The sequence below is a fragment of the Podarcis tiliguerta genome (assembly GCF_965153285.1).
Source record: "Podarcis tiliguerta genome assembly, chromosome: 7".
In the NCBI taxonomy this organism is placed as follows: domain Eukaryota; kingdom Metazoa; phylum Chordata; class Lepidosauria; order Squamata; family Lacertidae; genus Podarcis; species Podarcis tiliguerta.
This window is the reverse complement of record NC_139540.1, coordinates 4,220,410-4,246,300: the sequence shown is the minus strand read 5'-3', so window position 1 is coordinate 4,246,300 and position 25,891 is coordinate 4,220,410. Positions and strand designations below refer to the sequence as shown.

At 47.7% G+C, this 25,891-nt stretch overlaps 1 protein-coding gene across 3 annotated transcripts in view; it reads left to right on the top strand.

Moving 5' to 3' along the window:
* The window catches only part of ADGRB1 (adhesion G protein-coupled receptor B1), a 398,279-nt gene that overhangs the window by 359,959 nt on the left and 12,429 nt on the right, over positions 1 to 25,891 (top strand). For 2 of the 3 annotated variants that reach the window (XM_083448994.1, XM_083448996.1), the window contains exons 26-29: positions 2,235 to 2,406; positions 12,433 to 12,528; positions 15,995 to 16,049; positions 23,552 to 24,261. In XM_083448994.1, coding sequence (XP_083305120.1) covers positions 2,235 to 2,406; positions 12,433 to 12,528; positions 15,995 to 16,049; positions 23,552 to 24,261 — 1,033 coding nt within the window. The remainder of the gene's footprint in view (positions 1 to 2,234; positions 2,407 to 12,432; positions 12,529 to 15,994; positions 16,050 to 23,551; positions 24,262 to 25,891) is intronic. The other variant, XM_083448995.1, reaches the window with a different exon arrangement.

Below are 25,891 nucleotides of genomic sequence, written 5' to 3'. Positions count from 1 at the left end.
TGTCTCACTGATCTCTCTCCGTCTCCCCACCCCCGTTCCATGTGTTGTTTCTGTTCACTTTTTTGGATTGGGCTGGGTTCTGTTCTTCCCACCCTGTGCATGTCCCTAAGTCCATTTTATTAACTTCCAAGTTGCAAAAGGGTGCCTTTGTTGGGATGTCCTGCTCGCCAATGTCATATGTTTGAGAAAGAGGTGGGGAGCACACCTGAAAAGAGGAGGTGGATGGCGGAGTTTTTGGGGCGCAGGGTATGGTTTTGTTTTGTGTGTTTTTTACCAGATTTATGGCTCAGTTTGAAAACTATACCTTTTTTAATCAAATCCCACTCTGCCAGTCCAAAGAGAATCCCACGCCCCCTTTTGAACTCTTTGCTCATGTGAGTATTATTAAAGTAAGACTTTCCCCAAGGCTAAATATCCAAGTTGCCTCTGGTTACCATTGAGGGGGAAAAAATACTCACTGAGCATCTTCTTCTCACCATTTGCTATAGAAATAGGCTGTTTAATTTGTTCATGCAAAGTTAGACAAGATTATGAGTTGACACCAGGTAAGGGGAAAATATGTTTCTAGAAGAAGTGGCTAAGATGCAGTTATGAACTGGCCTTGATTCCACCCAAGTGCCTATTATATAGCATGAAATGAAATAGATGAATACTCAGAGAAGACCCAGCTGCAACAGGAACACACAAAGCTGCTTTTGGTCCATCTAACCCAGCATTGCCTACACTGACTGGCAGAAGCTCTCCAGGATTTCAGATAGGGAGTCTCTCCAAACCCTACCTGGAGATGGCGGGGATTGAACCTGTAACCTTTTGCTTGCAAGGCCGATACTCTACCACTGAGCTATGACCCTCCCCAGCTGATGTTGCCTTATTCCAAATGCACCCGGCTTGAAATATTTGCTCCTGCATCCTCTGCAAACAGGCTTATGTTGCACTGTCACATAAGTAGACCTCTCTCTCTCTCTCATGTAGTTGTTTTTGCAAATTGGGGCTGGTTCAAAAAGGGGGAATCACCTCCAAAGTATCACAAGAATTTTTGGGCTTCTTGTGAATAAAGATCTGTTCCGTGGAAAGATCTAAAAATAATGGATTGCATGGAAGATATAGCACATCTTAAAAACCTAGTACACCTGAGGCAAGCCTGGATTCATCATTGCATTATTTTTTCACCTCCACCTTCTTCCACAAGCAGCTCAAGGTGGTGGATGTGGTTTTCTAACTCTTCAGTTAAGCCCCACGACACCCCGGTGAGGTAGATTAGGCTGAGAGGCAGTGACTGGCCCAAGCTCACCCAGTGAGCTTCATGGCCAAGTGGAGATTTGAATTCCGGTCTCCCAGACTCCAGTCTGACACTCTAACCACTACATCACACTGCCTTTCTTGGGCTTGGGCACAGAGTACTCATTTAGCAATTCACGCAACCTTTTCCAAAATGAATTGCAGGGACCCAAAAGCTTTGTATTGGACTGTCTTCTTGTCCGTTTGAAATCTGAAGATCAAGACTGGTCCACTTTGGAAGTCTTGCATTGCATTACTGTGTTTGAATGCCCCTTGGGCAACAGAGAGATGCTTTATGCGTCATTGAAAGAAACTAGCAGTCATCGAATCTAGCTCTTGGTTAAACAGCTCATTAAGGTGCTCTTGATTCAGAATTTAACTAATCTAAGCAAATCAGGTATAATTAAAGCAGATTTTCTACTCTAAAGGAGTCTCCTCAGGATTCAGAAAGTGATTGCAAGAGCAAACAGGTAGTTTTCCTGGAAGCTCTGAGAGAGAGATCCAAAATCAACAGCTGGGTAATACTTTTACTGGGGCCAACCAGGATATCAGAAAAGTGTGGAGAGCTTTTTTGTTCTCCATAAGGCAAGATGGAACGCAAAGCAGAGGATGAGGGGTTCAAGGTGTGTCAAGCTACACCCCTAGGATTCTAGGATTCTAGCTCTAACCACTACACCATGGTCCCACCTGTTTTCTCAGTGTGCATCGTTATTTTATGTTTACATATGGCTCCTTCCTTGGTCAGAAACCCTCTCAGCCCCTTTCCTCGGTCGACCAGAATGTCCCGTTGATAGCTCGGAAACCGTTCGGGACAACCCTGCCTCTACCAGAAATTATTCCTCTGTCGCCCTTTGGGAAGCAGAGGTTTGCGGGATCCGCTCGCTTGAGCGGCTGCTGCGTCGCAACTGGAATGGCAAGGAAAGCTCAATGATGGTCTCTTCTCTTCCCTCTCGCAGGGCATCGCTGTGGAGCTCCTGTGTGGTCCTACCTCTCCTCGCCCTCACCTGGATGTCAGCAGTGCTGGCCATCACAGACCGCCGATCAGCCCTCTTCCAAATTCTTTTCGCAGTCTTCGACTCCTTGGAAGGCTTTGTCATTGTGATGGTCCACTGCATCCTGAGAAGAGAGGTGAGCATCTGAGCAGGCATAATAATCCTTCTGCAGGGCCTTTAAGACAGAGCTATTCCGCCTGGCTTTCAATTTGAACTTAGCCTGATCTTTTATTACCCTTCCTTCCCTCTCCCTCCCCTTTTATGAAGATTACCTGTTCTGGGATCCTACAGCTAATTCTCCCCTGGTCTCCTCGCTGGCCCAGATAGGACTAATTTAGCCAGCTAGCCCTGGTGATCATCTAAGGTTTATTGGATGGATTTCCCCCCTAAATTGATTTTTGAATTCTGAATTTATTGTTATTCATGTTTCATACTGTATTTTATGCTGTTTTTTTGTTGCATTAATTAAGTGTTTTAAATTTGTTGTTAGCCACCCTGAGCCCGGTTTTCTGAACCGGGAAGGGCAGGGTAATAATAATAATAATAATAATAATAATAATAATGTCAGAGCTGGCTCCAGGTCCCAGCTCACAGAGGACCAACGCTAGCCGGTAGTAATGTACAAAAGTCTTTATTGAAGTACAGTTTCCATTTCCAAGCCGCAGCGCCCCAGCTCTACGTCTAGGGTTAGATCGGCGAAGCTCCATCTGAATCTCCGCCCCCTGTACACCAGTTTAAGATTCTAGCCTTACTCCACCTCTTCCGTCTCTCCTTTCTCCTCTGGGTCCGGCTACCCCCCGGGGTCCCTTCCTTCCTGGATTCTTCTGACGCTGACGTTGACCCCCCTGACTCCTCCCGCTCTTTTCGGCGGGCTTTGGGACCTGGCTCCCTATCCGGGCTGCCAACTGCGCCGCCCTCCTGTGCATTTGAACTTGGCGCGCGCGCCCAGCCTTCAACCTTCCTCTCGACCGTTTCCTCGCTCCCCGATGGAGGCGTGGCCAATCCTGACTTATGTCCTCCCGCTGGCAGTGCGCCGCCTGATCCCGATGCCTGGGACTCCTCCCCCCTACTGCACTCTGGTGTGGACGCTGGTCCTGATTTCCAACTGCTGCTCTCTGAGTCCCCTCTGGCCCCTTCTTCCTGGGGTGTCCCCCTAGGCACCCCCCTTGCCCTGACCATGGGAGCCCCTTTCTGTGAATCTTCCGATTCGCTGGAAAGACTCAGAGACCTCGGACCGCTGTCATCGCTAACATTTCCTTCGGACTCCTCCCCCTCGCTCTCTATTTCCTCCCTTTCCTGTGCCTCTGCTCCTGAACCCCTGACATCCATCCCCCCCTCGAAGCCCCCCCTTCCCCCCCCTCCTTCAGGTGTGGGTGCTGGGTGCTCCGTCGTTGTGGGGGTGAATGCCGGATACAGTTCGTCCCCCGTGGCGTGCATCCAGCCGGATAAGTCCGGCTCGTCCTCCGTGCTCTCGCCGACCTCGATTTCCTCTGCTTCCATCTCTTTGCCGCCGTGCTCGAACCCAAGGTCCTCCCCCAATACGTCCATGTCCGTCTCTCCCCCGGTCTCCTCTGGGGACGTTGCCTGCCAAGGACCCCCCAGCCACTTCCTGCGCCACTGCTCCTCTGGTCGATCGTCCCACCAATAAGAACGGTCTGAGGCAGACCCCGAGGGCGATCCCTCCGGGGAACGTGTTTCTAGTGCCGGTTCTTCGTCCGAGGTGAACCCCTGGAACGTGCTGGCTGAAAATGTGGGTGTGAAAAGCCAGTCGTCGAAATACGCGGCTGGCATGGGCCTGTGTGGGAAAATGGCATGAAACTCTTCCTTGAGAAGAGGCTCGTCCAAGGCATAGTCCGGCACCCAACGGTTGGCGCTGGCCGGGGTACCTTCTCTGGCGAGAAAATATTCTACTCCCTCTTCCCCCCATCTCGAGTCTAAAATCTCTGTGACCTGGTTGATGGGTTCCCCTCTTGGCGACCCCCTCCTTGTGGGCGTCTCCCTGAGCGGGTCTGGTGCCGTGCCCGGCTCCTGAAATCTGTGAGGTGCTTTGTAGGGCGTGAGCACTGATCTATGGAACACTGGGTGCATTCTGGATCCCTCCGGAAGTGTCAACCGGAAGGCCACTGGATTGATCTGTGCCTCGACTTGGTAAGGTCCTAGCTGCTTATGTCCGAGCTTCTTCTTCGCTAACGATCTGGTCGGCACTGCCTGGGCTGCTAACCAAACCCAGTCTCCCACCTGTATGTCTTCCCCAACCCTTCTGTGCTTGTCAGCCTGCAGTTTGTATGCGTGCTTTGCTAGTTCTAACTGCCTCCGAAGCTGTTCGTGAACCTCCTGCAACTCTGACGCTAAGGCTTCCGCTGCCTGTGGCTCCCCCTCCCCCAGTCTCTCTAATCCCGGGAAGGTTCTGGGATGCCTCCCGTTGTTGGCGAAGAACGGTGTCACCCCTGTGGACACGTGCTTCGTGTTGTTGTAGGCGAACTCAGCGAGCGGCAGGTAGTCCACCCATGTTGCCGGCTGCTGATTTGCGTAGCATCTCAGGTACTGCTGCATGACGGCGTTGACTCGCTCCGCTTGTCCGTTGGTCTGCGGGTGTCTTGCCGACGCTAGGTTGATCTTGACGTTCAGGAAACCCATCAGCTTCTGCCAGAAGTTCGAGATGAACTGTCGCCACCGGTCGGACAGGATAGACCGTGGCAGACCGTGAACCCTGAACACGTGGTCTATGAACAGTTTGGCGGTCTGTTCCGCCGTGGCCACCTTCGCGCACGGAATGAAGTGGGCCATTTTGGTGAACATGTCCACCACCACTAGCACTGCCGTCTTGCCCCTCGAGCTGGGTAAATCCGTGACAAAGTCCAGGGCCACCCTCTCCCACGGTTCGCTCGGTGTCTGCAGCGGTTCGAGCAGTCCCGCCGGCGGTTTGTGCACTGACTTGGCCCTTTGGCAGGTGTCACACCTCGAGACGTAATCCGCAACTTCCCCCCGCATCTTGGGCCACCAAAAATCTCTGGCTACTAATTCTACCGTCTTCTCTTTGCCAAAGTGCCCGGCGGTGGGTGCGTCGTGCAACTGCTGCAGTACTTTCGCGCGGAGGTCGTCTCCCGGTACGTAGAGGGCCCCTCTGCGGATGAGCAATCCGTCGTGTATCTGGAACTCGTCGTCCTTCGCCGTGCCCCTGTGCACCTCCTCCATCTTGGCTTGTGCGAAGGGGTCCTCCTGCAGCGCTCGACGGACGGCATCCAGGTCCACGATTGCTGAAGCGCACGCCCACGCTTTCGGTGCGAAAATGTGCTTGGCCGCTGCTGGTGCCGCCTCTTCGAGGTATTGCGGCTTTCTGGACAGTGCATCCGCCATGATGTTGTCGTCGCCTGGGATGTACTCTATCCTGAAGTCGAAATCCGCAAAGAACTCCGCCCATTGTATGTGCCTCTGGTTCAGGAACCTTGCCGTGCGCCAGTACTCCAGGTTCTTATGGTCCGTGCGGACCTGCACTGTGTGTTTGGCTCCGATGAGGAAGTGCCGCCACACCTTGAATGCTGCATGAATGGCCAGCAACTCCCTGTCCCAGATGGTGTAGTTCTGCTCTGACTTGCTGAGCTTCCTGGAGTAGAAGGCACACGGTCTCCAGTCCCCATGCGGGTCTTTCTGCAACAGTACTGCTCCCACGGCTCTGTCTGAGGCGTCCGTTTCAACCCTCATCGGTCTGCTGGGATTCACATGCAGTAGCTGCTCTTCGGACGAGAAGAGACGCTTGAGGTTCTGAAAGGACTGCTCCGCTTGCTCCGTCCAGATGAACTTCTTCTTCTTGGAGCTGAGCGTGTCGGTAATGGCCGCCGTCTGCATCGCGAACCCCTTGATGAACTTGCGGTAAAAGTTGGCAAAACCGACAAAACGCTGGACCTCCTTCCGATTGCGCGGGCTCTTCCAGTCCAACACTGAGCGAACCTTGGCGCTGTCCATGGCGAGCCCCGTGTCCGACAACTTGTAGCCCAGGAAATCTACCTCCTTCATGTCGAACTGGCACTTCTCCAGCTTGGCGTACAGCCTATGCTCCTGCAGTCTCTGCAGAACTTCCTTGACGTCTCCCTCGTGGGTCTCCTCTGATTCTGAAAATATCAGGATGTCGTCCAGGAAGCAGACGCATGTCTTGTAGAGGAGACCCGCCAATACGTGATGCATGAAGGCTTGAAAACAGTGGGAGCCATTTTGTAATCCAAAGGGCATAACTCTGTATTCATAGGTGCCCAGGGGCGTGAACATGGCAGTCTTCCACTCGTCGCCCTCCCGTATGCGAATCAGGTTGTACGCCCCTCGCAGATCCAACTTTGTGAAAACGCGTCCTTTCCTCACCGTTGCGAGCAGGTCGTCTATCTTGGGCATGGGAAAGGCTGTGGGCTTGGTTTTCGAGTTCAAAATTCTATAGTCTACCACAAGCCTTTTTTGGGGCGTGTCCTTCTTCTTCACAAAGAATACAGGACTGCCCCCTACTGCCTTCGACTCCTGGATGAAACCGCGCTTCAAGTTGAGGTCTATGAACTCCCTGAGTTCCTGCAGCTCGTCTTCAGACATGGAATACAGTTTCCCGGTTGGCAGCGTCGCCCCTGGCAGGAGGTCAATCTTGCAGTCATAGGACCTGTGGGGAGGCAGCTTGTCCGCTTCCTTCTCGCAGAAAACCTCCAAAAACGCTGCGTACTTGAGTGGCACTGCTTGCAGCGTGCCTAATTGTAGCTGCGGGTCATCCTCTTCCCCTTCCGGGCTAGGCAGAATGCAATGTTCCGCACAGTAGGAGGAGCCGAAGGTCAGTTGGCGCTGGTACCACGCCAATGCTGGGCTGTGCCTGTGCAGCCAACTCATGCCCAATACTACAGGCGTGTCCGACAGTTGGGTGACATTGAAGCTGATGACTTCTCGGTGATTCCCAATTGCATCACCATCGGAGGCGTTTGCTGCACCACCTGCCCCCCCCAGCAATTCCCTGCCATCCACCGTGACAACCTTCAGAGGCAGCGTGGCTGGCAGTAGTGCTATGTTGTGCTGTTGAATGAAATCCAGTCCTATGAAGTCTGCGTTACTACCAGAGTCAATGGTAATCGGCACTTCCATAGTGAGTCCATTGGGTAGTTGGAGCGATGCTGTGAGCTGCACCACTGGTTTGGGCGGGAGGGGGTCTGTGGGCTGCAAAATTTCTGGGGATTGCTTCACTGACTTGTCTGGCTGGACCCCAGTGCCTCTTCCTCCAGCCAGACTCTGTCGTTTCCCTGCTGTGGTTCTCTCTGCTGAGTTGCGTCTGTTACTTTTGCTGAGGCTGCAGTGTGCTTGTGGAGCCTCTGGGGACACTCTTTCACCATGTGCTGAGCACTGTCGCAGATGTAGCACTTCCTGTTCCCTCTAGGAGGCTTCGCTTTGACTGCTCCCGGTGTTAGGGCTCTGGTAGCTGACTGAGCCCTGGCGCCTCCAGTCTCCATCGGTTCCTCTCCCTGCAGAGGTGTGGATTGCGCACGCACGGCATCCTTGGGAAAGAGGGGAGGTGCTCTCGCTGGCGTACGTCCCCAACGTCCTTCTTCTCTGTTCCATGGACGTTCTTCCAGACGCACCCCAATTTCCAGCGCCCGCTGGACCACCTGCTGAGTGCTCTTTGGTCTCTCCCCCCTTGCAATCTCATCTTTCACATTTGCATTCAAGCCTTCCCAAAAAAGGTCTCTGACTGGAGCAGAATCCTTCTCCCATCCCAGCGCATGGACAAATCCAAAAAAGCGAGAATGGTACTGCCTTACACTGGCTCTACCTTGTTTGAGCCCATGTATGTCTTTTCTGGCGATATCAATGTCTATATTTGATAAAAAAACACGAATCCATCGCTTTAATGAAAGCATCCGCATTTTGGAGCGCCGGATCCTTATCTCTCCACAGATTGCGCAGCCACGCTTTAGCTTCCCCATGCAAATGGGACCAGATAAACCCCACCTTCTCTTGCTCATCTCTAAAGTCTTGATCCAGCAGTTCCAGCGCAAACAGCAGGTCTGCTCAGAAGTTAGGGTACTGCTGTAAATTCCCATCGAAATGAGATACAAGGCTGCCTCCTCTTTTCCCCAGCCCAATCCCCTCTGATTTGGGTCCCGGTTGCCCCTGCTTAGCAAGCACTTCCAACCTGGCTTGGAGATCCCTGCAGGCGGCAGCCGCTTCCTCTTCCCTTTTCCTGGATGCAAGTACCTCCGCGTTGAGTTGTGTCACTGCATTTTGCAGGGCTGCTAGTTGCTGTTCTGTAGTCATCTTGCCTGACTTTTGTGAGCTCGCAAAGCACCAATCCTCTTCCCTCGCTGCGTCCACTCACGTTACGAGGTTTTTGGTGCAAAATTTTTTGAGATGGAGCTTACTGTCAGAGCTGGCTCCAGGTCCCAGCTCACAGAGGACCAACGCTAGCCGGTAGTAATGTACAAAAGTCTTTATTGAAGTACAGTTTCCATTTCCAAGCCGCAGCGCCCCAGCTTTACGTCTAGGGTTAGATCGGCGAAGCTCCATCTGAATCTCCGCCCCCTGTACACCAGTTTAAGATTCTAGCCTTACTCCACCTCTTCCGTCTCTCCTTTCTCCTCTGGGTCCTGCTACCCCCTGGGGTCCCTTCCTTCCTGGATTCTTCTGACGCTGACGTTGACCCCCCTGACTCCTCCCGCTCTTTTCGACGGGCTTTGGGACCTGGCTCCCTATCCGGGCTGCCAACTGCGCCGCCCTCCTGTGCATTTGAACTTGGCGCGCGCGCCCAGCCTTCAACCTTCCTCTCGACCGTTTCCTCGCTCCCCGATGGAGGCGTGGCCAATCCTGACTTATGTCCTCCCGCTGGCAGTGCGCCGCCTGATCCCGATGCCTGGGACTCCTCCCCCCTACTACACTCTGGTGTGGACGCTGGTCCTGATTTCCAACTGCTGCTCTCTGAGTCCCCTCTGGCCCCTTCTTCCTGGGGTGTCCCCCTAGGCACCCCCCTTGCCCTGACCATGGGAGCCCCTTTCTGTGAATCTTCCGATTCGCTGGAAAGACTCAGAGACCTCGGACCGCTGTCATCGCTAACATTTCCTTCGGACTCCTCCCCCTCGCTCTCTATTTCCTCCCTTTCCTGTGCCTCTGCTCCTGAACCCCTGACAAATAATAATATTTTTTATATACCCCGCCCATCTGGCAGCGTTTTCCCAGCCACTCTGGGCTGCTCCCAACAGAATAATAATAATAATAATAATAATAATAATAATAATAAAGCCATAAAACATCAAACATTAAAAACTTCCCTAAACTGGGCTGCCTTCAGATGTCTTCTAAAAGTCAGATAGTTTTTTAAAAAATAAAAAAATTAAATAAAAGTTAGATAGTTATTTATTTCCTTGACATCTGAAGGGAGGGTGTTCCACAGAGCGGGTGCCACCACCAAGAAGGCCCTCTGCCTGGTTCCCTGTAACCTAACCTCTCGCAGGCCCTTGGAGGTGGACCTCAGTGTCCCGGCTGAATGATGGGTGTGGAGATGCTCTTTCAGGTATACTGGTTCGGCTCAGCCCAAACTCAGATCTTGCCTTGCTTGAGAAAAGACCATATCTTGCTTTGCACAGTTACTGGATGAGAAGACATTGTCCCAATCTCCTTTGATCTGTCTTTCTATATGGTTCCAATGAATGTAAAGCCCCAGCCAGGGCTTAAATGGGTGTTGGCAGGGCTTTTTTTCAGGTGGAACTCACTGGAACCTTCCATAATGGAGAGGTCAGGATGAGAGTGAATCTTCTCATCCCCGTTCCTCCACTGAATTTAGTTTCATATAAAGTGGACACTCGGGTTGTGAACGTGAGCCATGCGGGAGGCACGTTCGCAACCTGTAGCATTCACAACCCACAACCCGCATGTCTGTGCACGTGCGGGTCACGATTCGGCACTTCTGCGCATGCGTAAGGTGCGATTCAGCCCTTCTACACATGCACAACGCGCGATTTAGTACTTCTGCGCATGTGCAAGCGCCGAAACCTGGATGTAATCCGTTCTGGTACTCCCGGGTTTGGCGCAGTGTGCAACCCAAAATCGTGCAACCCGAAGTGTCTGTAACCTGAGGTATGACTGTATACCAAATGACTGTCCTAACACAAAAAAACCATCAGGAATCATTGCCTAGGTTCCAAGAACCCATAATTCAGTTTGTGTCATATTTGGGGCTTTTTTTTTCAGCCAGAACTCACTTGAACTCAGTTCTGGCCCCTCTCAGGTGGGCGCCATTTCCATTATAAGAGAACAAGGGAGGTGTTAGTGGTGAATTCTGGCACATCTTTTTCTAGGAAAATAGCCCTGGGAGGTGGGGTATAGGGGGCTTTAATAAAATCTACAAGCCACACTGATTCCCATCCCATAATCTTTAGCTAAACTGTAGTGAAGAAAGTCCTTCTTCACACAGTGCATGTTTAAACTATGGAGGCAATGATGGCCACCAACCTAGATAGGCTTTAAAAGAGGATTGTACAAATTTGTGGAGGAGAAGGCTATCTGTGGCTGCTAGCCATGATGGTTATGTTCTGCCTCCACAGTCAGAGGGGTCGTTGCTTAATAAAGATGGATGAATTGATAAATTCTAGTACCATTTCCTTAAAAAAATTGAGGGCCCATTCTCTTGCCGCCCTCACCCCCAGGTTGTTATAAGGACTCAATCTATAAATTTTATCTATTTATTTCACAACGTGCTTATACTGCCTAATTGCAATGAACCCTCTAAGCCAGAGTTCGGCAAAGTTTTTGTGGCTTGGGCCGGTTCACAGTCCCGCAGACGCTGCAGTGGGCCGGAGTGTGTGTGAGCGCGCACACATGTGCAAACGCTATTTCCGGAGCTCCTTCCGGCACAGAGGGGGCGTGTGCGTCTTCCGATTGGCTGCAGGAGCTTCCTGCAGCCAATGGAAAGCCAGCCAGCATCGCGGAAGGCGGTCCCCGCTCTGCTCTGCGCTGGTTTAGCGCGGCGCATGTGAGTGTTAGGATTTTTATCTCACCAGCTGCGCAGAGAGCAGCACAATGGTTGTTTACATCATGTGAGTGTCTGAGAGCGTGAGACAGGAAGTCTTTGCTCAGTCTCAGTACTGTAGAAGTCACTTTCGCTTCTGAGTGAAGTGTGCTCTTCTGTACTGCTGCTCAGAGAGAGCAGACACGCTGATGGAAGCTCTGTGTATATTTTTATACATATATATATAATATTTTTATTTTTCACAACCAATAAACAAAGAATACAAACAAACAAGTACAAAACAAAGGGTAAAAAAAAAACCAATACATACACACAATTTAAAATACAGTGTACAAAAAACAGAAAGAAAAGGTAAAATAAAAAAGTTAAAAATATTATTGTGTCTTTGTATTTTTCAACATTAACTTGGATCTGCGACTTCCCCAGACCTTCCCACTCTGTATTCTAGATCTGATATTCTGACAGTAAATTCTTTCCCTCTGGCATATCTTTGGTTCAACTTAATCTTACTATCTTAACATAATTGCATTTCCATATGTCTTCAAAATTATTCTTTCTTAATCATTAAATTTTTATGCTAATATTCTTTTAAATTCAATCTGATGTCCTCAAACATTCTTTATTTTATAATGCTTCTGTAAGTAGTCTTTAAACTTCCTCCAATCTTCCTTCACCGTCTCTTCTCCCTGGTCTCTGATACTGCCAGTCATTTCTGCTAGTTCCATGTAATCGATAAGCTTCATCTGCCATTCTTCCAGCGTGGGTAGTTCCTGTGTCTTCCAATGGAAGCTCTGTGTATAGACAATGTAAATAAAGTAGTTTAGAGCTACTGATTGTCTCTTTCTTCTGCAATGGGATGCCAAAAGACGAGTGTGCTCCTCTCAGGAGGGAGGGGTCGCTTATTACTGGTCTCTCTGGACTGAGGAAGATTTACAGCCAGAGGGTGTCTTGGGAAGGTGGTGGCCTTCCCGGGCATTTTTCCAATAGTGAGCTGACTGAGGGGGTGTCTGGCGTCCTTGAGCGGGCGGCGGGGGTCCATGGGCCGGTCAGTCAGGCCGCTCTAAGCAGATTCTGCTGGTTGTGCCTCTGTCCTGGTGCTGAAATGACTTACTGCTCCTCATTCCGTTTCTTTTGCTCCTTCTGACACTTTGATCCGATTCTCTCTCATGACACGCATTTCCCCAGGTGCAGGATGCTGTGAAATGCCGAGTGGTGGACCGCCAGGAAGAAGGAAATGGAGATTCCGGGGGGTCGTTTCAAAACGGACATGCTCAGCTCATGGTAGGATAAAGTGCCTCTTGTTCCTCCGTAAAGAAATGAGGGAAATGCAGCTTTTCTCTTTGGTAGTGATGCTACAGGGAACCAGGCAGAGGGCCTTCTTGGTAGTGGCACCCATGCTGCAGAATGCCCTCCCATCAGATGTCAGGGAGTTAAATAGCAACTTCTAGAAGACATCTGAAGGCAGCCCAGTTTGGCAAAGTTTAATAATAATAATAATAATAATAATAATAATAATAATAATAATAATTTATATTATTATTTATTATTATATACCCCACCCATCTGGCTGGGTTTCCCCAGCCACTCTGGGCAGCTTCCAACCAAATATTAAAAACAATACAGCACCAGACATTTAAAACTTCCCTAAACAGGGCTGCCTTCAGTTGTCTTTTAAAAGTAAAGTAGTTGTTTATTGCCTTGACATCTGGTGGGAGAGCGTTCCACAGGGCGGGTGCCACTACCGAGAAGGCCCTCTGCCTGGTTCCTTGTAACCTCACTTCTTGCAGCGAGGGGACCGCCAGAAGGCCCTCAGCGCTGGACATCAGTGTCCGGGCAGAACAATGGGGGTGGAGACGCTCCTTTAGGTATAAGGACCTAGGCCGTTTAGGGCTTTAAAGTTTTTAATGTTTGATGTTTTATTATGCTTTTATATTTGTCTAAAGCCACCCAGGGTGGCTGGGGCAACACAGTCAGGTGGGCTGAGTGCAAATAATAAAATTATTATTATTATTATTATTATTATTATTATTATTAGTGTGACAAGGGCGGTGCCACTTTCAAAGTCATGGAGTCCCACATTGATTCCACATGTCTGTGAGGTCACCTCCAGACAGCCTGTTTATTTCCCATTCATCCCCATTCGCTTGCACCAAGTTTTCCCATAGGTTAGATGATTAAATAATGCTTTATATATTTTATTTATGGCAATGTACCAGTTGCTTTACATTTTGAAAGATTAAAACAACACCACAGCTGTGCAGAAAGCCCTACACCGGCTGTCAGTCCAATACGAAATTAGGTTTCAGGTATTATTAGTAATATCCAAAGTTTTAAATGGATGAGGTTATCCGAAGGACCACCTTGTCCCTCATACACACAGGCCAGATCATTTGTGATCATCAGGAGGAATGCTCCTAAAAGTCCCACAGTTATCCCATATTAGTTTGGTCTCTAGACGAACCTAGGATTTTAGCATAGTGGCAACAGTAACTTGGGACACTGTTCCTATGGGAATCAGACAGGCATCTATAATCCTGATGTCACCTGCTGAAAATGTACGTATTTCAACCAAGTGTTTTTAGAGAATGAATTGGATTCTGCGTTCATCGTTTGTTCTGTATTTGGTGGCTTCAATAGTTTCATTGTACACCACCTTGATTCTTTTTTTAAATAATAAAAATTATTTAATGAAAGAGAGGAATGAAACGAGGGGGAAATCAGCTCTTCTAGTCTCATAAATTAGCAGGATGCATGCTTGGACTTGGGGGAAAAAATATCTCTTGATTTCCACAGAATATTCCACTTTTCTGCCCAGTTAGCTCTTGCACAGCCACAAAAAGCTCTCTTGAGAATTCATACTTGTAAGAAGTTGTCTTGTGCTGAGTCAGACCATTGTTCCATCTTCCTCAGGCCTTTCTCCAATAGCTAACTTCAACTGAATGTGCATTGAATGTGCATCTGGATTCAGATTCTGCTTTTCCGATCTGTTGCGTTCGACGAGATGCATATCTGAATGCGTCTCTGACCCGCCAACTGACTTGCAGAAGAGTCTCGGCATGCAATTTTCTCCTCCAGCTGATATATGCAAGAATATGCACAAGCTGCTACCAGCTTCTTTCCCACACACATAACGATGCAATAATCTTCATACGATAATCTTTATTGTCATTGCCCCAGACAGAACAATGAAATTGAAAAAAAACTACATCAGACATTCAAAAACCAACAAGCCTGCTATCCCAGCCTGGTTAGCCCCCCAAAAACTCGAACACCCCATAATTAAATACAATATACTCCCCTGGAGACTACCTTACACTGCTTTCAACACCAAAATCGCATTTGGATAGAAACTGTTTCTCAGGCGGCTAGTCCTAGTCTTTATAACCCTGTACATTCTTCCAGAAGCTGAAAGAGATCATTTCCGGGGTGCGCACTATCCTGCACTATCTCTGCAGCTTTCTTATGGCACCTGGAAGCATAGATTTGATCCAAGGTGGGAAGAGTGCACCCAATTATTCTCTCCGCGGTCTTTACAACCCTGGACAGCATTGTTTTTTTCCTGACTGTGCAGCTCCCAAACCACACACACAGACCATAAGTTAATACACTCTCCACAGTACAATGGTAAAATGCCTTCAACAGGTCCTTTGAGAGATTATTTTTCCGGAGGATTCTCAGATTCTCAGAAAGCAAATTAGACAGGATCAGACGTGAAGAAGGATTGGCATAATTGTCTCCATCCCTATAATATGTTGATTCCTGCCAAAGGCAGCATTCACCCAGCTTTTCCCCATTTCCCCAACATTTCTCTAACTCTTAATTTCCATATTATATTTGAGCTTTCATGCGACATAAAAGCCGCTTCCAGAAACTTAATGGAATAATATAGTGCATGTTTAGTGCTAATTTCTGTGTTAGGTGATTCCAGAAACTGCAGCTCACTTAGCCCAGTAAAAATTATTATTATTATTATTATTATTATTATTATTATTATTATTATTATTATTAAAAATTTTACACTACCCTTCATCCAAGGATCACAGGGAGCTTGACAATATAAAAACACACCAATACATACCACAGTAACAAACAGAAACCCATACCATTTAAAACAGATGGTTTAATTGGCCAAAGGCCTGGGAGAAGTTTCACATCGCCAAAAGTTGTGATGTGATTCTGTGATTCTGACCCTCCACAAGACACACTGAAATCTGCCTTTTGTTCGACGTTCAAGAACCTGAAACAAAGAATCATTTCTGATTTAACGAAACCTTCCCCGCCTAACTCAGTTGGAAATTGTCCGTTGCCCAGGCTGATAACTCCGAATGGTTCCAGATACAGATCTAAATGAAAAATCCGGTTATGGTTACGCATTCAGGCCATCATCTGCGCCCATCAAAGACTGGAGCGAACTGTGGGAGTGAATTGACAAAAAGCCACAGTTCCATAACGCCATAGGTGCTGCAGTGTTAAGGAACATTAGACAATGGGGCAGAAGTGGACAATGGCAAATTATAATCAGGAAGACAATACTGCCCATGTCTGAAGGCACCTGAACACCTTTACCTCTCAATAACCCCCCTTTTGTTCACGCCAGGGTCTCGTTGTTGTGACTCTTTGCTTGCTAGTTCTGGAAATGGGCCAGAAATGCTGGATTTGAGGCCCCCCTTTCCTCTCCCACCCCATAACCTCCCCCCTCCCCTCTGCCTTGTTGACCACCGCCCCTCCTGTTTTCTCTGTCTTCCAGACTGATTTCGAAAAGGACGTGGATATGGCTTGTAGATCAGGTGAGCACATCACAGGTGAGAAATCAACAAGTGACCTGGTTTGGGGATTGAGCTTGACCTTAATTTCCTTTTCTTTCTTATGATATATATCCTTGCTGTCTGTTTGTGTCAAAAGTTGTGTTGCGTCTGGTCTGTGCGTCTGAGCTGCTCCCGGCCATTCCTGCCCCTCAAGAGCTCCAGCCTCCTCCCATCTCCTGTAGGCCCTCCACTGCCCTCCTATATGCTTGGTGCTTGGCTGAGGTCAAGGGCAACCTCCATGGGGACAGGCTTTTGGAAGGGGCGTGGATAGAGGAAGAAGAGACCTATGCCCAAACTGGACACATTGGTGGCAGCCAGGCTGACTTCATCCCATGACTGCACCATTCGCATCTAGAGCCAGGATGGCATGGGAGGGTCTAATTGCATGGCCAGTTCCCGCCCCCCCCCTCCAGTGAAAATAATGACACATGACACAATTATGAAGGTTAATGGGCTAAATAAGGCCACAGCTTTTATTGGTTACAGGTGATGAGCGGTATTGGCTTAGGCATTGGTCCTAACCAACTATATCTGACTCCAGCCCATCCGCTTGAAGTCCGGGAAGGGTTAACCACCAGTAGGGGGAGTCCTGCTGATGCACATCAACTAGGAACTCACCCAGGGTCACCACTAGGGGGCGTGCCCTAGGCCCTCACCTCCTTAGGCTTCGGACAGGGCCACGCCCTTCAGAATCCTTTCTCAGACTATCCTTCAATATGCGGGGCAGGTGATGGCACTTCCTCCCCTCTTCCATCTACAGAGCAATACCAATGCCTAACTGCCAATACCAAGAAGGTTGTGACGATTTGCTATGAGGTAGGCGAAAACCAAGTGGCTGGTGCCAATTTGCCAAGTGGAAGAATTCCTTCCAGGCCCCTCAACGGTGACCAACCGAGGTCCATAGCAAGGCCAAGGAATGAAAACCTTATAGGACGGGAGGGTGGGAAATGCAGGAACAGCTGGCAGGTGGCAAAGAGGGAGATTCCCGGCTGCTCCTGCCTTAAATAGGGCAGGCCACGCCCCTACAGCCTTGGCTGGGATTCCCCCCAATCATGCGGGGGCTGGGTACCATCTGCCGTGCACATGGTGGGGTCGTGAAGCCCACAACTCCACCTCTTCAAAAGGGCGGAAGTGGCTTTCCTACATCGAAAGGGACTCTGGCATTGATGAGGAGCTGAAACCCTCTTCATGCCCTGTTCCTTCAAGCACTTTCCAAGGGGGGAAGTGCCTGGAGGTTATGGGGCATGGGGAGAGGGGCAGAAGATTCAGGCACCCTCCCCTCTGTGCCCCTTTTTATATAAAAAAAATTAGACTCACTTCATACTTGAATGAAAATGACTACCTTTATTTATCACAGTTAGGTCGGCCCTTGGCAGCAGGTCTATTATTATTATTATTATTATTATTATTAGGCAGGTCTTTATTTGTATAGTTTCTCCCTGCTATTCAGTCAAAAAGGCTTCCAGGGTGGCCTGGTTGTTCAAAACAAGACAGAGCCTATCCGGCAATTTACAATCTAAAAGAAGCAAAAAACAAAAAACCAAGATATAAGCGGGAAAAGGAACAGGGAGGAAAGAGGAAAATGAAAACTCTAGCACCAGTTTCTAAACAGTTGTTCCTATAACAACATTATTATTATTATTATTATTATTATTATTATTATTATTATTATTATTATGCTGTTGGAGTAACATTAAGCACTGCACTCCAACACTGGTTCCCACAACCATTTTTGATGCATGATAACATCCACATGAACTGGCTTTTCTTTGAGGCATAGTGGATTTGGGTACAGCAGTTTAATCATTATGTGGGTACTTTTACCATCTTCCCCAATTGCAGTTCAATGGGGGAAAACATTTCAGAAAATGGGTTGAAGCAGGCAGTGACGAGTCCTGATCTGGGCTCCTCTTTCTTTCTTTCTTTCTTTCTTTCTTTCTTTCTTTCTTTCTTATTTCATAATTTTTTTACACTGCTTGATTGTAAAAGGGGGGGGGGACCCTCAACATGGTTTTTAAAAAAAGATAACAATAAAATTACCAATAAGGAAAAATAACAATGATTTTAAAAAGGGGATCTGCTTTTAACCTACCCAGGGGGTCTGTAGCACCGTTCACATAACAAAAACCACCATAACAGATATCAAAATTTTCCAAAGTAGGGAGTCTGTGGCTTTGCTTTTGGGGAAAAAATAGGGGATCCACACTAGTCAGCAAATTGGGAACCACTGATTTAAGACGTTTGAAAAGTTTAAAAACCAATAGGCTACAAACAGGCTAAAACTCACATCAAATTTCCAAACATCTGGATAGGCTTGCGTAAATAAATATGTTTTTAGCAGGCATCAAAAAGAATAAAATGAAGGCAAGTGCCTGATATCAATAGGCAGGGAGTTCTGAAGCAGCTCATGAGACCTGATCATCATGCCAGAAAATCCACTCCTGATGACCCTAACCATATAAGAACTGGATGTTTAAATTAGGACATTTAGTGATTTTCAGGATCCTCTCATATTGCATTTCTTCCTCTAGACCTTCCCTGTTCTGGGAGAGGTGATGGGTGAGCTTATTCCTCCAGCATCCTCTGTCTCCTCTGCTTCTCCCTTGCTCTTACCCACATCCTTTGGGAATGGATCTCCCCAGCCCTGCAGACTTGCCAGGGCCTCCCACCTCTTCCCACCTCCCACCCCTCAGCCTGCTTAAATAGACCCGGCTCTGCATCCGTTGCAACTGAGAACTCTCTCAAGAATGCCCTGTGCTGCCTCAACCCACCCTTAAATGCTCTGCTCTCCTCCTGCATCCCTGAATCACCAGGGGAAGGGGTAAACAAAAACAAAAACAAAACACCTTTGACACTTCTTGGGATTTCCTTAAAGATCCCGGACAACCCCAGCTGCCTTTGACCCTGCGTAGAATTCCAATCTTCCAAACCAGGATCTCTTCTTAAGGCTGAGAATTAATTGCTGTCTGCACCTCTATGATCGTTTCTGTATTTTCCTTCTTGGATTTGTTTTTCCCCCTTCCTTTCCAGGCTTCTCTTTTTTCTGTCTGTTTATATCATGCTCTTTCTTGTAGCCAATTCTTGTTTGCCAACAGGTGTGCTCTTACCTGATGCGGAGGAGATGGAGGCATACCCATCTCCCGGGTGAGAGGACACATTTACACCTGTTTTTCGATTCCATACAGTATAAATTTATGGGAACACACAAAACATTAGGCAATGTTAAAATGCAACGTGTGGAGCTGTTCCTCTCATTGTTTCGTTCATCTCTGCCTTCCATTCATCCATTTCCATGCACAAACTTAATCAATCCTTCGCCATCCTGTCTATCTGCCCATCCCCTCATCTCATTTTCCCTTTTTATTTGTTGTCTAGCTTCTTATCAAGGTAATAATAATTTATTATTTATACCCCGCCCATCTGGCTGGGTTTCCCCAGCCACTCTGGGTGGCTTCCAACAAAATATTAAAATGCAATAGTCTATTAAACAATAGTCTATTAAATGCAATAGTCTATTAAAGCTTCCCTAAACAGGGCTGCCTTCAGATATCTTCTAAAAGTCTGGTGGTTGTTTTTCTCTTTGACATCTGAAGGGAGGGCGTTCCACAGGGCAGGTGCCACTACCGAGAAGGCCCTCTGCCTGGTTCCCTGTAACTTGGCTTCTCGCAGTGAGGGAACCACCAGAAGGTCCTCAGAACTGGACCTCAGTGTCTGGGCAAAACGATGGGAGTGGAGACACTCCTTCAGATATACAGGACCGAGGCTGTTTAGGGCTTTAAAGGTCAGCACCAACACTTTGAATTGTGCTTGGAAACGTACTGGGAGCCAATGTAGGTCTTTCAAGACCGGTGTTATATGGTCTTGGGGGCCACTCCCAGTCACCAGTCTAGCTGCCGTATTCTGGATTAGTTGTGGTTCCTGGGTCACCTTCAAAGGTAGCCCCACGTAGAGTGTATTGCAGTAGTCCAAGCTTCCCTGCTGGGATTTGAAACTAGAGATGGAAGAGGAAATCATCTTAGTTGGATTTATATATGGATTCTGGGAGATTCGACCTGAATAAGGTGTCCCCCCCCCCCCGACTTCAGGCCACCTCTTGCAGTGAGTCCTTGCCTAGCTCCAATACATTTTTGCATCTTTCTTTTCTTTTCTTTTGAATCCCAAATAATTATATGCAAAAACACACATTTTCTATGCATATAATGCATCCGTCTGCCTTGTCAGGAAGAGTGCACCTTTTGGAGTGAAGTCAAAGCATTAGAGTGTTACAGCTCCTTCTGTGGCTGTAGAGACCAATACAGGAGAGACATATATATGATGTATATATAAAAGAGCCATGCTCTTAGGAAAGACAGGGAGCCAATGTAGGTCTTTCAAGACCGGTGTTATGTGGTCTTGGCGGCCGCTCCCAGTCACCAGTCTAGCTGCCACATTCTGGATTAGTTGTAGTTTCCGGGTCACCTTCAAAGGTAGCCCCACGTCGAGCGCATTGCAGTAGTCCAAGCGGGAGAGAACCAGAGCATGCACCACTCTGGTGAGGCAGTCTGCGGGCAGATAGGGTCTCAGCCTGCATACCAGGTGGAGCTGGTAAACAGCTGCCCTGGACACAGAATTGACCTGCGCCTCCATGAACAGCTGTAAGTCCAAAATGACTCCCAGGCTGCACACCTGGTCCTTCATGGGCACAGTTACCCCATTCAGGACCAGGGAGGCTGTCCTTCTGGTGGAGCGCCAACACCAGATTCGCTCCATGGCACATCAGACTCTTGCCATCCTCACCCTGCCAGCTTGTGTGGCAAATGAGTGTCCTTGCTGGCAGGCAGAGTCCGTGCCCATCGACAAGAGCCAGCTTGCTGGAGATGAGCTGCAGCCCATCACTCCTGTTTCAAACAGGGGACTATTTATCGCCTTCTCTTTTCAGCATCAAGGTTTCAAAAGGGAGTGTGAGCTCCCACAAATTATCCCAGTGCCAACATGCCCGCAGGCAGATTCTCATATTGCTTTTTCTTTTGACATCTCCATATGACGCCCTTCGATCAAACATGACGCTTCCCTCTCTGCTGACATCTTCTCACCTCTCCCTCTTCCTGGCTTCTTTCCCCTCCCTGTCTTCATTTATTTCCTCTCTCTGTGTGTCTCTTTTTATCCTTCTGATCTCTCCCAGCGCCGACAATCTTAACCTTAACAAAACCAAAGGCATCCAACAAACAGAAGGACGCCCCTTGCTCCATTTTACACCCCTAACTCTCCAGAGCAACTGTTCTATAATATTTTAAACAAGCAGCGGATGTTTTCTAAGCACTGCAGAGATGTTAAAAATCAGGCAGGCCCTCACAACCTAATAGACATGGCACAAAAGGAAAGGTAAACGTGGAGGGAAGAGGAAAGCAAGCACTGTGACACACACACAAACGCATATCCTGGAAGCATCCCTTGAGTTGTCTAAATGCATGAGTGATACTTGGAAGAACAGCTAAATGCCTCCATCTTTCCTTGCAAGATGTCTACTGTTTCATAGAAAACACAGGGTCCAGAGAGTTCAGTCACCCTCACATGATCTTCATCTAGGATCTGAGATCTGGGAAATTCATTTCCATGTCCATTAGATATCATAATTCCTCCTAAAGTTGTCACGTTTGAGTACCACAGTTCTCTTACCCAATTGGGTTTGCCGCACCCCAGGCTGTCCAGATGTCTTAGACCAACCAGCCTTCCCCCAAGCTGGTGCCCACATTTAGGATCAGAGTTGTAGTCCATATCATCTAACGGGTGCCAGGTTGAGGAAACCCGTCTCACAAAGGCTTGGGTCATTGTTTCTGCTTGCTTGCCCTTGAATTTTGCTGGCTTAGCAAGCACAAGGCCCCATAGCAGACCAATTAAATCCCAACAACCTGCTGTTGTGTTTTACAAGACAACACAACCACCCAGCAACAACAAAACTCTCCAGCCCTTAGTCGGGAATTGTTTGAATGAAGCCCCCAAGCCCATATTTGTTGGTCTTTTATTTTCCCCTGTTCTTCAGGGAGGAACAGGTAAAGCAGCTGTTCTGCTGATGTGCTGGGTAAGTATTTGGTTCCATGACTCTGGGGTGTATCATAGAAGCCAACCATGACTTCTTAATCTTCTTTTCCTTGCAGCTGAGAGTTGGCTGAGCAATAGCAATATATTGTTTACTTATATCTGTGATGCATATGTGTGTTTGCATGTGATGTTTTCCATCTCCTTCAGAATTTGGCTCTTTATTTTCTTATGAAGCTGCTCTTTTGGTCTGAAAGCATCCAGAGGATATTCTGTATCTAATCTCTCAAATAGGGAAGGGACAAAAATACACTATTATTTACTTTATGTATACATTACTTGATTGAAAAAAAAAATCAAAGCAGTCACAATAAGAATAAAACAATAAAATTATCAGTAAAAACAGTTAATAACCACAATCTTAAGCATTCCAGAAAAACATAAAATCAGCAATAAACTCAAAGGAGTTTAAAACAGACAGCAGCATTTTAGATATCTGGGTAGACATGTCTAAACAAAAATGAGTTTAGAAGGCTCCAAAAAGAAATCAATAGGCAGGGAGTTCCAATGTGTAGATGCTGCAACACTAAAAGTTTGAGTTCTTGCAAATGCAGAATGAGCTTTATTTGGCACCTGTAAGAGTGCTAGTTGTGCAGATGGAAGCCATCAATCAAGCATAATAGGGGAAAGGTGATCTCACGGGTAAACTGATCCCAAGTTGTTAAGGGCTTTATATGCTAGTAGTAACATGCTGAACTTGTCCCAGTAGCAAACTGGGAACCGGGGCCAAGGAGTCTGAGCAAAGGTGTCTTTTCTGCGTGGCACCAAGGTCAAGGATAAAATCGATAAAACATTTTAAACCAATATGGGTAATTGGGTTATATATCCTTACCATGTTTGCATCATGAATCAAACACAGTGGATTAAACACAGGATCTCTAGAGGACATATAAATCATATTTATTTATTTATTGACATGTATAACCCAGTCCAAGAAGCTTGTGGATTAATTTTAAGCATAATCCGGCAAATTAGAAACAGGCCATTTATTTCTTCATCCATTGTCTTCACATAATGAATGAATGGTAGACAAAAAATCATTCAGTAGCTGTTGAAAGCGGAGCCACTTAGTCTAGAACAAGAATGAAACAAGAGTGAAACTCTAATTCCCCTTTAAAATGTGTTGCAGGGGGGAGGTTATTGACTTGTTTTTGTTTCTATTTTGGTTATGTATGTTGTGCTTTTATATTGAGATTTTATGTTGTAACTGCCCTGAGACCTGCGGGTATAGGACGGTACACTAATTTAATAAATAATGATGATGATGATAAAATAAAAAAATCCCTTTAGGAGCCTCTGTTCTGGAGATGGGTTGGGACATCCCTTGGTGGTGTGATGATGGTGAGAGTCATTTTTGTTGTGTAGCAAGACACGTCCAGTTCCATCGGTTACTGACGCTTTGCCTCTTTCCGCCGACCCATTAGTGCTAAACAAAGACATCAGCACTTGCCGCACCATGACCATCACGGGGACTCTGAAACGCCCGTCTCTGCAGGATGAGGAGAAGCTGAAGCTGAACCACCAGAAGGGATCGTCCAACTTCAACAGTCTTCCAGCCAACGTCTCCAAGATGCACCTCCAAGGCTCCCCTCACTACCTGGGCGCCATCAACCTCAACGACTTCAGCAATCACACCCTCACTCTGAAGAAGGACAAGAGCCAGCCCCCCAAGTCCATCTACATCTGCGACGGGGACATCTTCAAGAAGCTGGACTCAGAGCTCTCTCGGGCGCAGGACCAAGCCATAGACACCAGCTACGTCATCCTGCCCTCCAACACCGCCACCTTGAGGCCGAAGCCTCCGCCGCCTCCACCGCCCCCCAAAGACGATACAAAATACAGCATCAACATTGACCAGATGCCCCAGACGAGGCTCATCCACCTCAGTATGGCCACTGACCCAGGTTTCGTTGTCAAGAGCCCTCCAAGGGAGCCTGTGGTCATGGGCTGCGGGGAGGCACAGGCTTCGCCAATGTTGCAGCAGCAGCAGCAGCACCAGCTGTCACCTCCGATGGCTAACAAGTCTGGTGACTCACAGATGCCAAACAGCTTGTGTGACACGGGCGAGTCTGGCAACTCTGGCTTGGTGTCCAAGAGTGAGACGGTTTCCACCCTTTCCATGAGCTCCCTTGAGGTATGTGGCTGGGTGGTAGCTACGTGATATTGCACACATTTTGCACGGAGAACATCGCATGTTCCTTGGCATCTCCAGTTGGAAAGGACCTCGGGTCCCTTGGCTGAAGAAGACCAGCCTGTCCCCTTGAAAAAGAACCAGTCGTATGATACAATAAGGGGCTAAATTGACTGGCCGGAGTAAGGTTGGGGGGAGATAACAGAGGTATATTGTCACTGAAAGCTTAGTATTGATTCACTGGCTCCCAGTACGTTTCTGAGCACAATTCAAAGTGTTGGTGCTGACCTTTAAAGCCCTAAACGGCCTTGGTCCAGTATACCTAAAAAATGTTTCCATCCCCATCGTTCTGACCAGACACTGAGGTCCAGCGCTGAGGGCCTTCTGGCGGTTCCCTCCCTACTAGAAGCCAAGTTACAGGGACCCAGGAGGAGGGCCTTCTCGGTAGTGGCGCCCGCCCTGTGGAACACCCTCCCACCAGATGTCAAAGAGAAAGATAACTACCAAACTTTTAGAAGACATCTGAAGGCAGCCCTCTTTAGGGAAGCTTTTAATGTTTAATAGGTTATTGTATTTTAGTGTTTTGTTGGAAGCTGCCCAAAGTGGCTGGAAGGACCCAGCCAGATGGGCGGGGTATAGATAATAAATTATTATTATTATTATTATTTATTTATTTATTTATAGTAGATTCCAATGTATAGTTAGCAGAGTAAAAACTTACACATGTTGCAGGGTTTCCCAAAAACAGACCAGAGGCATTTCATCCAGCAGAGCTTTACTGCTATTGAAGGCAAATGAGCATAATGGTCACAAATCCAATACATTCAGGATTGGCACTGAAATCCAATTGCAGCAGACTTAATTTAGCAATAACTTATAACTGGAGAGACCTGTCAGGAGTAAGCCTGGACCAATGGTACCAAATAGTATGGGAAACAGCCCTACTAGAAAAATTAACCAATAAACTGAAACTGACACGGGGACAAATAGAAGACGCCTTCACCCCGCTATGGCTCCCCTTTATCACATACACAGCCCAACAAGACAATGACAAAAACCCACCAACAGCATACAAATCAATATGGCTAACCTGATCCAAAACACCCACCCACCCGACTCGCACACGAAAACAAAGACCACCACAGCCAATGACAAGCAGACAACCACACCCTCGGCCAACCCCAACCTCTCTCACCACCAAAGGAACACAAGTGAACAGCAGAGATCTGCACAAGCAACGCTGACACAAAACCCCACATATATTAAGTAGAATAGAAACATCGCCACCTGACCCCACCCCCACCCATCTTCCCCCCTCAACCTCTTAACACTATATACAGAACACCACACCAGTTGGAAAAGAGATAGAAAGAGAGAAAGTGAAACCCAGTCTCCTTCTGGCCTCACTATTATAGTCAGCATGACCTTGACAGAAGAGATAACAGGACCAGTTTAAGCCAGCTGTACTCGGCTTCTCTGAAGGAATAACCCAAACATCATGAATTTTCTGCTTGTTCCTTTCACACAGAGAAGCTTCCAGAAACTTCTTGAACTAAGTAGAATAGGAAAGATCTCTACACATCAGAACAATACTTTCTGCACTAAGAAATGCAAACTGGCCTATATAAAACTA